The 13183-nt window shown below is 44.4% G+C and overlaps 1 protein-coding gene across 2 annotated transcripts; it reads right to left on the reverse strand.

Annotated features, from left to right (window-relative positions):
- Positions 1–238: 238 nt before the first annotated feature.
- On the reverse strand, positions 239–5075 carry LOC133885104 (serine carboxypeptidase 2-like). Of its 2 annotated transcripts, none has more exons than XM_062324743.1 (9): positions 4626–5074; positions 4445–4540; positions 4236–4328; positions 4058–4143; positions 3695–3970; positions 3361–3485; positions 1908–2003; positions 829–934; positions 239–600 (listed from the first exon to the last, which is right to left on the reverse strand). In XM_062324743.1, the coding sequence occupies exons 1-9, from the start codon at positions 4987–4989 to the stop codon at positions 436–438; spliced, it is 1407 nt and encodes a 468-aa protein (XP_062180727.1). In that variant the 5' UTR covers positions 4990–5074; the 3' UTR covers positions 239–435. The 2 variants fall into 2 exon arrangements, 1 of the variants encoding a protein (XP_062180727.1); XR_009903191.1 differs by having other exon boundaries at positions 535–600; positions 1908–1945; positions 4626–5075.
- Between the last annotated feature and the right edge of the window lie 8108 nt (positions 5076–13183).

Below are 13183 nucleotides of genomic sequence, written 5' to 3' on the forward strand. Positions count from 1 at the left end.
GAGGTATATCGTGTAGATATAGTGTACAACCATTGTAAAGTATATATCTATTTGAATAGATGTGTCAACGGTCATTAACATACAAAGCAATGACCTCACTTGGTTAGACTCGGGACATGTATATCTTTGATGAGGGAGTATGTGGACTAGATGTCTATATCATGAGGTTGTTAGCTCGATTCGGTAGGAGCTGAGTGATACTAAAGGTACACCAGACATATTGATAGGGACTGCGGAGTGAGGTGTAATACTTTTTAGATCAAAACCTCTAGATATAATTTGTTACATTATTTAAATTGTTTCAAAATTAACAGTAAAGAACATAACTGGATATATACATAAACTGCTTTATGCTTAGAAAAGGAACCTGGTGTTATTTCACCTTACACGCATGGTGTGATTTCACCTTATTGCTAGCAAGAAAAGGAATGGTAATTAAGCCATAGTTCCATTTTTGGGCGCGCTTGGCATGGGTTTCCCTCGCAAGAAATGCTGAAACAGTATGAACGCTTGCCGCGGGCGGTGGAGAGGAACCTCGTGCCCCGCGCCACGAACAGTCACCAAGGTCAAGCCCTTGTACACTTGGCTCCATCCACCGACCTGTCCAGACGAACAACACAAGAAAAAGGAAACAGAACAAGGACATTTGTTAACTCGTCGGCTGATTTCTAATAAGAAAGGATATTTTTGTTGTACATTTATGATTTGCATTATAAATAATCATAATTCATTAACTTGTTTGGCAGTTAAAGTAACTAAGTAATTATAATAGAAATGTCCATGAATATCATATGAGGACGCAGGTTGATTGAGAGGGATGAAACTAACCTCTTTGTTATCATACCACGGGTACCAATTGGTGGTGGTTGAAAGGCCCAGAGCATCGATGGAGTATCTTGTTGCTGTCAAGGGCACTACTGAGTCCGTATCTCCGCTGAGAATAAACAAAAATCAATCATTCTATAAGTTTTCTATCTAGGTAGACGACTTAGCAAATTCTGTGTTCATTTTCAGTCTTGTGGGCAGTTAACGTGGACAACCGAATAAAGAAAAGAATTCAAGCTTCCACGTCACATTGTTATGTCAATCCATGGCAATTTGGTTTAAGTAGTTGAATTCAAATGCAGGTTTGTGTCACTTTCGGGGTTTTTCTCGCTTAATTAGCCTTCATGATAACAGATGGAAAGTAACGGTCAATTGCGTCGAAGAAAAAATTGTGAATAATTGACACATTTTTTTGTATATAAGACAACAAGTTGGCAACATCACAGCTGCGGACAACTGGATGAAAAAACAACGGATAGTCCATTCGTGGCCTGCAGCTATTCTACTCATGAAAATGACGGGTCAACCGGGGAATATTTTGCAGACGACGCAATGCATCTTATATTCTTTGCACGCGTGAGCCTGACTTCTGAAACATTATTCGGTCAAAGCATTGCACGTGGCTCATGATCTTTCGGCAATCCATGGCTGCTGGTGTGCGTCTCTTGCATTGCTCTCATTTAGAAGTTTCGATCATGAACAGAAGTGGAATCTACACGATAATGTATATGCATATAGAGACGCCATTTAAGAATTAAGACACTTTAGAGCGACTGGAAAGTCACCCAATCATCAAGAAATTAAAATAGTGTAATGAACTCTGATTAAGCCGTGCCACATGTCCATTAACTAGCCGAATAGTCTTTGCAATGAGTTACATTGATATGTATGGAATTGACCTTTTTTTAATTTATATCAAATAATCGATTTCCATTATGCGCGCATTCCTGTATTCTTATGTGTTAGAAAGTGTATAGGTAGATAAGTTCAACTTATTACCGGACGAAAATTCCGATAGAAGTGCGTAGAGAGCAAGTTATAAATGTTGATTGAGATGGAAATAGAGAGTGCAGGGAACAGACCTGTAGACCCATATCCTAAGGCCAGCTGCAATAAGCTCCTGGTAGATAGGAAGCATAGAGAATGGTGAATCTCTCCAGTTGGTGTTGATGATATCACTGTTGGTTATTAGAAAAAAACAAATGATGAAATCACATGAAACAAATACCACACTACTAAATCGCTGCCGGACATTTTTCAGAAGATTCCAGCTTCAGAATTAAAATCTGTCATTATCTGAAGCCCTCTCGACCAGGTTGAAACTTGCAATCACGAGAAGGATTTTTTTCCATGCCTCTCGACCAGTTATTCCAAAGTTGCTATATACTCTAAAATGATGTTGTTTCAGAATAAGTACAATTAAATTTTAAAAGCTTTCACCGCTAATATACACAGAAGTTTTAAGGGTTGTTTGGTTGCCTATACAAGGTCCGACCAGGCCGTGGGATGTAGGTTCGGGATGTTTGGTTACTTGGATGGAGACTTAGGTCTGTCCCGCTGGATGCAAAAGATCCCATTAAGCCTGACTCTTGGGAACCGAAAATTATTTCTGTTTCATGCGGGCCAGCTTGCTGGATGCAAGCTGGCATCTAACTAATGATGATATTAGTACGTAATTAGTGCGTATTAATTGATATTAATATGTCTTAAAGTTAATTAAGGGTTATTGATGTAAACTAAGACCTATTAGAATATACTTATACAAAATAAATGTTACAATAACACTTGTTTTTTAATATTTTATATACGACATATCCTCGTACGGTCAACCAAACAATGTATCTTTTAAGCTAGCTTGGACAAATACAAGCAACTAAACAAAGTGGGTTGCATGCATCCATTCTAACTCAAATGAGTCTGGCTCACTCCTACAAGCCAACATAGAGCCTTACACGCAACCAAACAAACATTTAAGGTGCGTTTGGTTACTTGCATATGGTTCAGCTTGTGTTTGGTTGCTTATACGTCACTTTGAGTCTGACTCTCGAGGTACAAATACATGCACTTAGTCTGGCTATGCAGATACGCGATGCAAATGTGTTTCTACAGAGCCAGTGTCGCTGGATGCAGCCTTATGCCTAGCTAACGATATTCTTAGTTTGTATTAAGTGATATTAATATATTTAAAGAATATATTAAGGCTTAATAAAATAAATTAATAACATAAACTAAATATCATGATAACACTTATTTGTATATTTTTCTCTTATATATACGAGCAACTAAACACCATCTTTTCTCAACTATATTGAATAGATATAGGCAATCAAATAAATTATTACTGTATACATCCAACTTAGCTCAAGTAAATTTGACTCATAGATACGGGACAGGCTCAAGTATCCTAGCAACGAAACGCCCCATAGCGACTCGACCGATGACAAGTAAAAAAAGAACCAATGAGTACATTTTCTTTTAAACTAAGAAAACAAGGAGTACTTCGCCATGCATGGATTCACGCAGTTATGCACAAACCTGCAAGTTGTCCATGTGTAGTTTATGCCGGTCACGTTGGCGTGCAGAGCCCTCTGCACCTCCGGCCGGTTGTAGTACACCGTGGAGTGCCTTTCGGTGCATGGATCATAACCCCTCATCCATGGCTGCATGTGTACGTACGTAGTGTGCACACAAATGCACAAACGAGAAAATCGATCGATCAGTAGACAGGAACGGGAAAAGGTGCAGCAAGGTGTACGTTGCAAACTTTGCCAACAAAACTCCCAACTTGTCCAAAGTCCAACCACAGGGCGTTTCAATTGAAAAAGTAGCGTCGTGGACGGTTCAGTAGTGAGGAGATACTACAACTCACCTTTACCCTCCGGCGCTTCTTCGCCGGCGACGGCGTCGTGGACGACGATGTCTGGTTGCACGTCGGCGTGTAGATGCTGTACGGGTCGATGTCGCCCTGCTCCGCCATGGCTGTCTCGTACGCGGCGTCGCACGGCGGCGACGTGTGCTCGATGTTGTCGTGCACGCATACGGCCTCCAGCAGCCGGTAGGTGGCGTCGGAGATCAGCCCGTGGTTCCACCACGACTCGAACGTGCCGACCTGGTCGTGGTAGTCGTCCGTCACCGCGTTCCCTACCTGAGAAACGGTTTCAGGTCAGATCACAGTGATACAAAGGCGTTGATCCAAAAAGAAAAAAAGAAATGAAAAAACATACACTCGTACCATGAAACCTTTGAAGTTTATGAACGGTTTCTCGATGCCTTTGTTGTTCCGGTACACAAGCTGGGACAGCTGCGGAACATAATGCCCTGCAGAATTTACCATTTTTGTGAGGTGTGAAAGTGATAAAGTGATAATTCAGCAAAAATAGAGGAGAAAAGCGAGTATATATATATTTTGCCTGCGTAGCTCTCCCCAGCAAGGTAGAACTCGCGGTACTTGTAGTGCGGGAACCTCGCGAACCATTTCACCAGGAAAGTGTAGGACTCATGAGCTGCATGCACCAGTTTCACGATACGTTTAAAGCCATGGAACAACTGAAAGTACTGAACAGGCACGCAAGACAGCGTTGCACACGTGAAACCGCCACTAAGTATGTGAACAGTAAACCTGTTCTGTTGTCGCCGGAGTTGTAGAGGTCGGAGGTGGTGTTGGTGTATGAGAACCCGACGCCGGCCGGCGAGTCCAGGAACAGGATGTTAGCCACTGCAGGGTACTCAAAAATTTAATTTCAGGTTCAGAAACGAGTAACAATATGGAGAGAAAAAATATGCCCTAGGATAAGCCTAACCTCTGTTCCACCGTTGCTTGTTGAGGAAGAGCGACGCGCCGCCGGGCCGGATGCGGAACGCACCGAGCTCCTCGGACGCGCCGTAGGCGATGGAAGAGCACCCGGGCCCGCCGTTCAGCCACAGCACGAGAGGCGCCGGCTGCGACTCCGCGGGCACCTCCTGCAGCCAGTAGAACAGTGACCGCCCGGCGCGCTCGTCGACGGTGACGTACCCAGAGTACATCGCGAAGTTCACCTCCGGCTGTCCAGGCAGCCGGTCGATACGGTCTGCCTCATGAACAGCCGTCGCCGCCGCTGGCCGGAGCCAGCATGCCAATGCCAAGAGCGCGGCTAATAGAGGAGCTACAGGGAATCGGTTGGTCATCGTGCCAGTTATTAGGTTACAAATTCTGAAATTAAAAACAAATTGTATAGCAATTTATGTGATGCTTTGGTCTACTAACTGTGTGGAAGTACGGTGAGTATAAATAGAGGAGCTTATGTCATTGTTTGGTTTGGACCGCACGCTTTCCTGATCTTATCTTCTTTTCGGAATTTGAGTTTACTGGACAATTCTGACTACGACTGCAAAACAATGAACAAGATTGTGACATTGTCGGACAGTTACGAGATGGTCTGAGCAAGCGACCAAACTGGAGAGAAAGAAAACTGTGTTGCTTTGTTTGCTTGCAAAGTAGGAAGCCTTGGCTTTGCTTGCCTTTTTGTACAATCATTGACCCGGTTTAATTAAACCGAGTCAGTCTCACATGTACTAGAGTGGGTTCTATTTTCCGAGCCTCTGCTCACAAAAGAGCGTTGTTTTGGTGTTTATAGTATTGGTCTTTTTGAAAAAATTGTCAGAGATAGCGGCGTGATAGGCCAGCCGATGTAAAATATGGACAAATCGATGCTGCCACTTTGAGTAATTGTGTGGTGGCTTACTTGTTACAATTTTGATTAGTATTAGCATTAAGGCTCTCTTTATTACTCGCCAATTGTCCCAAAAAACTCAGAAGGGAAACATGACATTTGAAAAAAAAAATAGAGGTACAAAATATGTAATAACCCTGCTCTAAGCTTTGTACCAGGACTGTTAGCTACTCCCTTCGGTCACTAATAAATGATATTTTGGACATCTGTAAAATACAATTTTGACTACTAATTTTTATTATAATATATTTATAAATGTTGTAAAAGTATATTATTATGAAACTATTTTGTGAGACAAATCCACCTGTAACATTTTCAAATATCAAAACTTAACACATGAAAAGTAATTTTTAATCAAATTTTGAAATTGTTAACAGCAGGCAACCCAAAACATCACTTATTTATAACTAGAGAGTAGTTTGAAAGACGGGCCAGCTGCTGTTTAAAAGTCGTGCTTTATTCCATTTGACTACTTAGCAGGGATTCACATTCCATTTTGCAATTGATGAAATTTGTGAATTTTGGAACTTTCGTTCCAAATTCGAGAAAAACTGATCCGAATTTTTTGAATTTTTCAATATTATAAAAGCCTTAAAGAAGTTTATGTATAGAATCATCGCAAAGCTGCTTCTGGCCTGCTGGTTCGTCTAATTGGGCCTCAGTTTTTAGGTTTAGAGGTTGATCCCCAGCCTTGTTGTTTGTATTTTTCTCTCTCCTTTTGCATGTGGCATCCACTTGTATGTCTCAGAAATTTGTGAAAGAAAAAAGTACGGTGGAATTCGAACTCCCAACCTCCTACTAGCCATCACGCCACGTGTTGACATTGCTTTGGTCTGAGCATTCAAGCTATTTAACCTTTGTAAATTTTCAAAAAATCTAATAATAACAAAGTTTTTGACCAAAAATATATATTTTTTGAGCACCGGAAAAAACTAGAATTTGTAAAATTTCGTTGAAATTCCATGAAAATAGAAATTTGCTATATAGTCAGTCAGGAGGCTACAACTGTCGCCTAACATGCCTTTTTCGTTTAGACTTAGGCATATAAATAAGCAGCTTATATATAGCTGGCTTACCAAAAAGAAAAAGAAGAAAGCAAGTTTGCCCTGTCTTCTTATAAAAGCCTAGCATAGGCTGTTAGGAATCTTAGACTTTTTGCATGTTGCTAGCTTATTGCGATGAAGCCAAAATATCAAGGAAAAGTGATTGTTTTTGTCATGGAAACAAATTTGTGACAGAAAATAGGCATCATGGCACTCGTCAAAAATGGTGTGTCCATATATAGTCAACCGTGACGATTTTCCTTGTAAGCATCATAAATGGTCAATTTTTTTGATGATAGGGGCATGTAATAAATTGTTTTATGACTCTAATCTTTGTTATCAAATATTGACCAGCATCGTTGTAGGGATCGGTGACGTCCTAAGAAGGGGTAAATTAGGACATTTAAAACTAATTAGTGTTGGGAAAATCCCCAGCCCACAGGCATTACCAGGAAGTTATCGGCTGGTGCCACTCTAGAGCCCTAAGGCTCCGGGCTCTCAACCAAAATTACATCCTTCGGAGGTCGTAAGGGCTCATCAGGCCGCTACTTCTCCAAAGAGAGGAGGCAGCTAGCCTCCAGAGAAAATATCAGCAAAGAAAGAACAACCCCAGTCATCTGACACAAAGTGATTGGCAGTAAATGCCAGTGCAAGTGGAGGCTAACCTGGGAACAGTGTGGCACCGTGCCGCAATTGATACCCAGCTCAGCATCGCACCGTTACGATTGTTTGCACCTTTGTATTTGTCATAATAGATTATATCTTCTAGGTAAGAGAAAAAGTATTTTTATTGGGGCTCAGGCTGTGTAAGTTCGATCGGTTTTGAGCCCTGCAGTATGGCGATAACTTGTACCGTTATTTCTATAGGGGCATACTTGTACGTTTATACCCTGAATGACACTATAAAACCCCTGGCCACCAAATCAGATGATGAATTTTTTGATGATCAATACATTTGGTTTTCCTTTCTCTCCACTTCTCTAAGCTTGAGCCATTCATGTTAGTGTCTTACCATACTTGTTCGTGGAAGATATTTTCTTCCTCCAACAATTAGCTCTAAGAACTTTATAAGATAAATCTACATCAATTTCTATCTAAATGTGCTCTAGGTTCATCTAATGTGACTACTCTACCATTCAAAAGTTTGCAACCTATAGCCAATCCTAACAAACTACTCTATAAAGGGAAATATGCAAGGATAGATTGCAAGAAGTAAATACGGAAACGTAAAGATGGTAGTTGTCATGTCCCAAAATCCGTAATCACATGATTAAGTCTAATTATACATCATTAGCGTCGTGATTAATTTCAAGGTAAATTGTTTTGGCACATTAGAGCAATTAGTATTGAGTCAATTGGATGGGAGAAATAAATTCGGGAGAGAAAATAATGGATTTCACAGTTAAAATGGACTTCTTTCTTTTACATGTGGGACCCACCTAGCTGGCCGGCCCCACACCTCACTCACTCTCCCTCACTCACGTGCAGCCACCTGCTCCCACTCCCTCTCTCCTGTGTCCTCACTCCCACCCGAGCAAGCAAGGGGAGCAGCCCACTCACCCTCTCCTCTCAAGCTCCCGTGGGTAAGTCTCTTAGGCTTCCCTGGCGAGAATGCATGATTTGTGTGTTCGATTTCGAGTTGGAGCAAACCTCTTGAGTTCTTGAGATTCGAAGCAATTTAGAGATATGGATGAATTTGAGCTAGAGAATCGAGTTGTTAGGTTGATGAGTGAGTTTTAGGCTCCATGAACTATCTCAAATATATCTTCCTTTGGTTTGGAGAAGCTTGCAAAATCAAATCGACCGTTTTCCCCGCAAAGAAATGCTTTCTACAGAACTCCAGAGACTCCGAAAAATTGTCCGGAGAGTCTACAGTCTGGACACTCCACAAATATGTGCGGAGACTCCGTAGTGCAGAGTGCCCACAAAATTCGTGGAGACTCTGTGGTTACTATTCATCAACAATTTTTCTTTTGTGCTGGTAGCTTGTAAAATTCATACTTAATTCATACAAACTCCAAAAATCATGAAACTAGTTGCATTAGCTTTGTATGAGTATGAACTACATATTAAAAATGTTGGAACTCATTAAATGATTTGTGAGAATTAATTTGTTAAGTAAATGTGTTTCAGCTTAATGAAATCACAGTTAATTGATACCATGTCCTAAAATTGTGAAACCACCTGGACAATTTATGTTATGATTAGTGCCATCTAGGAAAAATATTTTAAAGTATTATAAAGCATAATTTTATGGTATTTCATCTTATACATATTTTGGTATATTTTGTTGCACTTCATTCATGCTCATCATTGCACGTTTTCTTGTTTAGTGAATGAATAACCGGCACGTGACCCGGTCACGGTCGAAGGCGATGCCAATCTCCCCGAATTTTGTGAGTGCTACGCGGGTAGTATCCGGTGATCATCTGAGTAGCAAGGCAAGAATCTAAGAATATTTCTCCCAATACTTTGGATCATATGTGTCTAATGTGATAAATACGCTTTATGTATGTTTGCATGATGATGAGTCGAGGTCGGGTTTCAGATGGGTAGAACCTATATTGATGCATTACATTTCATGTCTTAGATATTGATGATCCATATCCTTGTAACTAGGATTTATTTTAATGTCGTCTAATTCAAAGGTTAACCGAGATGCTTAGCAATGCATAGGTCACCGGTAGAAGTTGAGTGGTGGAATATTCCATCGCTTGCGAGCTATATGTTTAATTATTGCTCACTATGATAATGTGGGTTATGATGTTGATGGTTGGATGAGTGGTGAGTATGAGACGAGATGTGGGCGGAGTTAGGGGTACCTTTTGCCCTGGATGATGTCCCTGGGGTAGGTCGGGGGAGGAGCGCGGGTGCTGTTGGAACAAGAGTTCATCTTGTCCGAGTAAGTACGGCAAGAGTTTCTTCTAAGGAGGAGATTCGAGCTTGTTTACTTTTCTTTTCGGAAAAGGAAAGAAAAGAAGACAAAGTTTGAGAGGAAGGAACACCATGAATGTTTTGATAGTAAAACTATGGATTGGGCTAGGGGGAGTATCACAGGAAGACTTTGTGATTATGCTCCTCCGTGCTATGTTGAGCGGGCTCCTTCTGACCTCTCCCTTCCGGGTGACCATGACCCCCTATTTATAAGGTAGTACGTAGCTTAGCGTACAAGTTATCACAATGTACAAATATCTAGGGCCTGGCCGATTTACTAGGTCTTATCCTGGAAAACTACTTTTTACCCTACATAGAAGATAAATATCTACTGTGGTAACTATTGTGGTGCCTCCCTTGAGGGGTGAGCCGTTTGCCAATTACGGCTCGGCACCGCCCCGCCGGGGGCGTCAGGACGACTTGTGTTGTGCTGGGGTATCAGTATAAGCACCACTCGCATCGGCATTAATTGCCTGTCACCTCACGTCAGGTCAGTTGCAAAGGGTGTCCTTTCTTCCTTGACATTATCTCCGGAGGCCGGCTGCGTCTTTAGGCTTTGGAAGGCCGCATGGACACCGGAGGGGTGACCCAAAGGGGTCCGTAGCCTGTGAGGATAAGGCCTCCTACTGAGTCCGGAGGCCAAAGGCTTTGGAGGGACTTGCTATAGTTTCGAGTTTTTAGAAGGCCAGGTATGTGCTGGAGAGGTGACCCTAAGGGGTTCGCAGCCTCTAGGGATAAGGCCTTCTGCTGAGTCCGGAGGCCGAAGGCTCTAGAAGGACCTTTGATAGTGATCGTCAACAATTATCCTAAGGATGGTCTATTTCCCCAAACAGTACCCCCTCATTCTCTAGCCTTGACGTTTGGAGGGGTGAGAGGATGTAGAGGAAAACCAACTCCAGCCTGGGTTTGTAACAAAAATACCCGAAGGCCATTCCCTGTCCCTGAGGAGTTTTTCGGTGGGAACTGCGGGCGTTGATGGTGAAGCTCAAGGCTGACTGTGCATTGGTGATGGCGGCACACCCTGGGGTTATGCTAAGGTCGGAGGTGCAACCAGCGTCGAAGTCAGAGTCGAAGACCGAAGATGTATTAGCAGATGAGGTACGTTCCGGAGCCTATTGGAGTTGGAGTATGCGGTATCGGGACCCGATGCTGGAGGGGCGTTGGTGGAGGTGATGCGCTCCGTGGTCTGTGCCGAGACCGATTTAGATTCTTTGGACCTTTTTGGTGATGGATCTTCTCGCCATTTGAGTTTGTCAGAGTGGGGGATTACGTGTGGGATCAGGGAATCCCCACATTTGCCAGTTTGTAGATAGTAGGATGGGATGTGTCACTGCCACGTTTCTGATAGGATAATAGGTGGGTTCGTTTAGGGTCTTGTGCCCACACCCCTGGCAGGCGCCGAAAGGAGTCTAGATCGTTAATGTGATGGGACGTTCGTGTAAGAAAACGAGGCGTTGCCGTGGGATGTTGCCATGTGTTGGTGGAACGACCGAGAAATGGCCACGGGAACCCCGAGATTAATTAGGGACGCCATGGAGCGATGTTGCATTGGTTCCGCTTATCTTCCTGGTAGTACGTGGCTGCTCGGTCCATGTATAAAGATGGGGTCATCCGGCTAGATTTATCACCATCTTCTTCAGAAACATCGATGATCTCCCCATCCACTTTGGAAACATCGATGATCTCCCCATCCTCTTCAGAAACTTCACTTTGAATATGGCATTGTATTCCTCCCCATCCTTTTTAGAAACATCGATGATCTTGATTGTTTTGGCCACCAGCGATTGCGCCGGTGGCGTCCGGCTTCCATCCCTATGGGGTGGACAACTGCCTGTCGCCCTGCCCAACTGCCAGTTCAGGAGACCATACCTGTCGAGATCATCAATATTTTCTGACGACGATGAGGAGATTGACCGGGATCTCCTGCGGAGGGAGAGTGACGAGGAGGAGCGGGCTTCGGCGGCGAGGGCCGGGAAGAAGTGGGAGGAGGCCTCAACGATGGCTCCTTTGGTTTCTTCTTTGTCTTCTGACAGCTCAGGGGTTGGCTACTGCATCAGCTTCATGTGCGGCCCCTGCCGGGATCCGTAGAAGGTGAAGGTGGCCTTCAGGGGTGCTTCGTGGACATCCCTGTTTTGCCGTTCGACTATGGCCCTACCATGGGCCATAGTTGTCTTTTACCACCTTGTATTCTTTCTCCCCTTGGTTTGCTCTCTCGAGGTTTGCCTCCTCTGTAGCAACCTTTCTATTTTTTTCTTTGTATGCGTCCTTCGGATGCGTGATTTGTTTAATAATATAATTTGGACCTTTTGGGGGCGATTATATCTCTTTTTGGGCCGAAGTGTAAGGGGATCCTTCGAGCAGGGGATCGCATGTCTTTGTGCCTTTGTGCCTTCGAGCCGCACTACTTCATCCCCTTCATAGGCGATGGCTAGTTTTTTGGATGACTGAGGTACCGAACCTTCGCATAGATCATCGCCGGTTTTTGTTCCTTCCAGGGGAGAGGTGGTCTCGGGAATCTGGTGGTGGTAGATACGTAAGGTAACTAAGGAGGGCTTGGTGAAGCAGTTGCGACCTTGTCGTTCCCAGTTATCACGTACTCCTCGGTCTCATCGCTGGTAGGGTCTTCCTCCAAATTTGTTCCAGATTTCCGACCCAGCGAAGTCCATCTGGAACCTTTGGAGACAAGCTCCAGAGGTGGTCCACGACCCTTTGGGTTCTTAGCCGCTGCCCAACTTTGGAGGCGATCTATTTAAAGGCTGGCGACGGTGTGTCGGAGGCGCAGCCAAAGGACAAACAGGAGACATGGTCCTCGACACCCTCGGCCCTTAGCCGCTGCCCGACTCCGGAGGTAATCCATACGGAGCCTAGCGATGGCGTGTCAGAGGCAAAGCCGAAGGATAGGTGGGAGAGGTGGTCCTCAACCTCCTCGGCCCTTAGCCGCTGCCCGGCTCTGGAGGTAATCCGCCCAGAGCCTGGCGATGGTGTCAGAGGGGAAGCTGAAGACTAGGCGGGAGAGGTGGTCCTCGACCTCCTCATTCCTTAGCCACTGCCTGGCTCCGAAAGTAATCTGCCCAGAGCCTTGCGACGGCGTGTCGGAGGTGAAGACGAAGCCTAGGCGGGAGAGGTGGTCCTCGACCTTCTCGGCCCTTAGCTGCTGCCCGGCTCAATAGGTAATCTGTCCAGAGCCTGGCGACGGCGTGTCAGAGGTGAAGCCAAAGGCTAGACGGGGGAGGTGGTCCTCGATCTCCTCGGCCCTTAGCCAATGCCCGGCTCTGGATGTAATCCTCCCGAAGCCTAGAGATGGCATGTTGGAGGCGAAGTCGAAGGCCAGATGAGAGAGGTGGTCCTCGGCCCCCTCGGCCCTTAGCCACTGCCCGGCTCCAGAGGTAATCCGCCCAGAGCCTGGCGATAGCGTGTTGGAGGCGAAGCTGAAGGCTAGGCAGGAGAGGTGGTCCTCGACCTCCTTAGCCCTTAGCCGCTAACCGGCTCCTGTAATAACCAGTTGGGGATTCCATACTATTTCCAGTGCCACGTAGAGTGGGCTTTTACTTAATGTTAGCCTGATCTTCATAAATGACATATGAATCGTGTCTTTAGAGGAGACTCCAGGATAATGACTTTACCTGTTACCATACGTGTTTGAATCATGCGGGCCATACCTCTTTCTGCGGG

This window comes from Phragmites australis, chromosome 11, assembly GCF_958298935.1.
Source record: "Phragmites australis chromosome 11, lpPhrAust1.1, whole genome shotgun sequence".
NCBI classification, from domain to species: Eukaryota; Viridiplantae; Streptophyta; class Magnoliopsida; order Poales; family Poaceae; genus Phragmites; species Phragmites australis.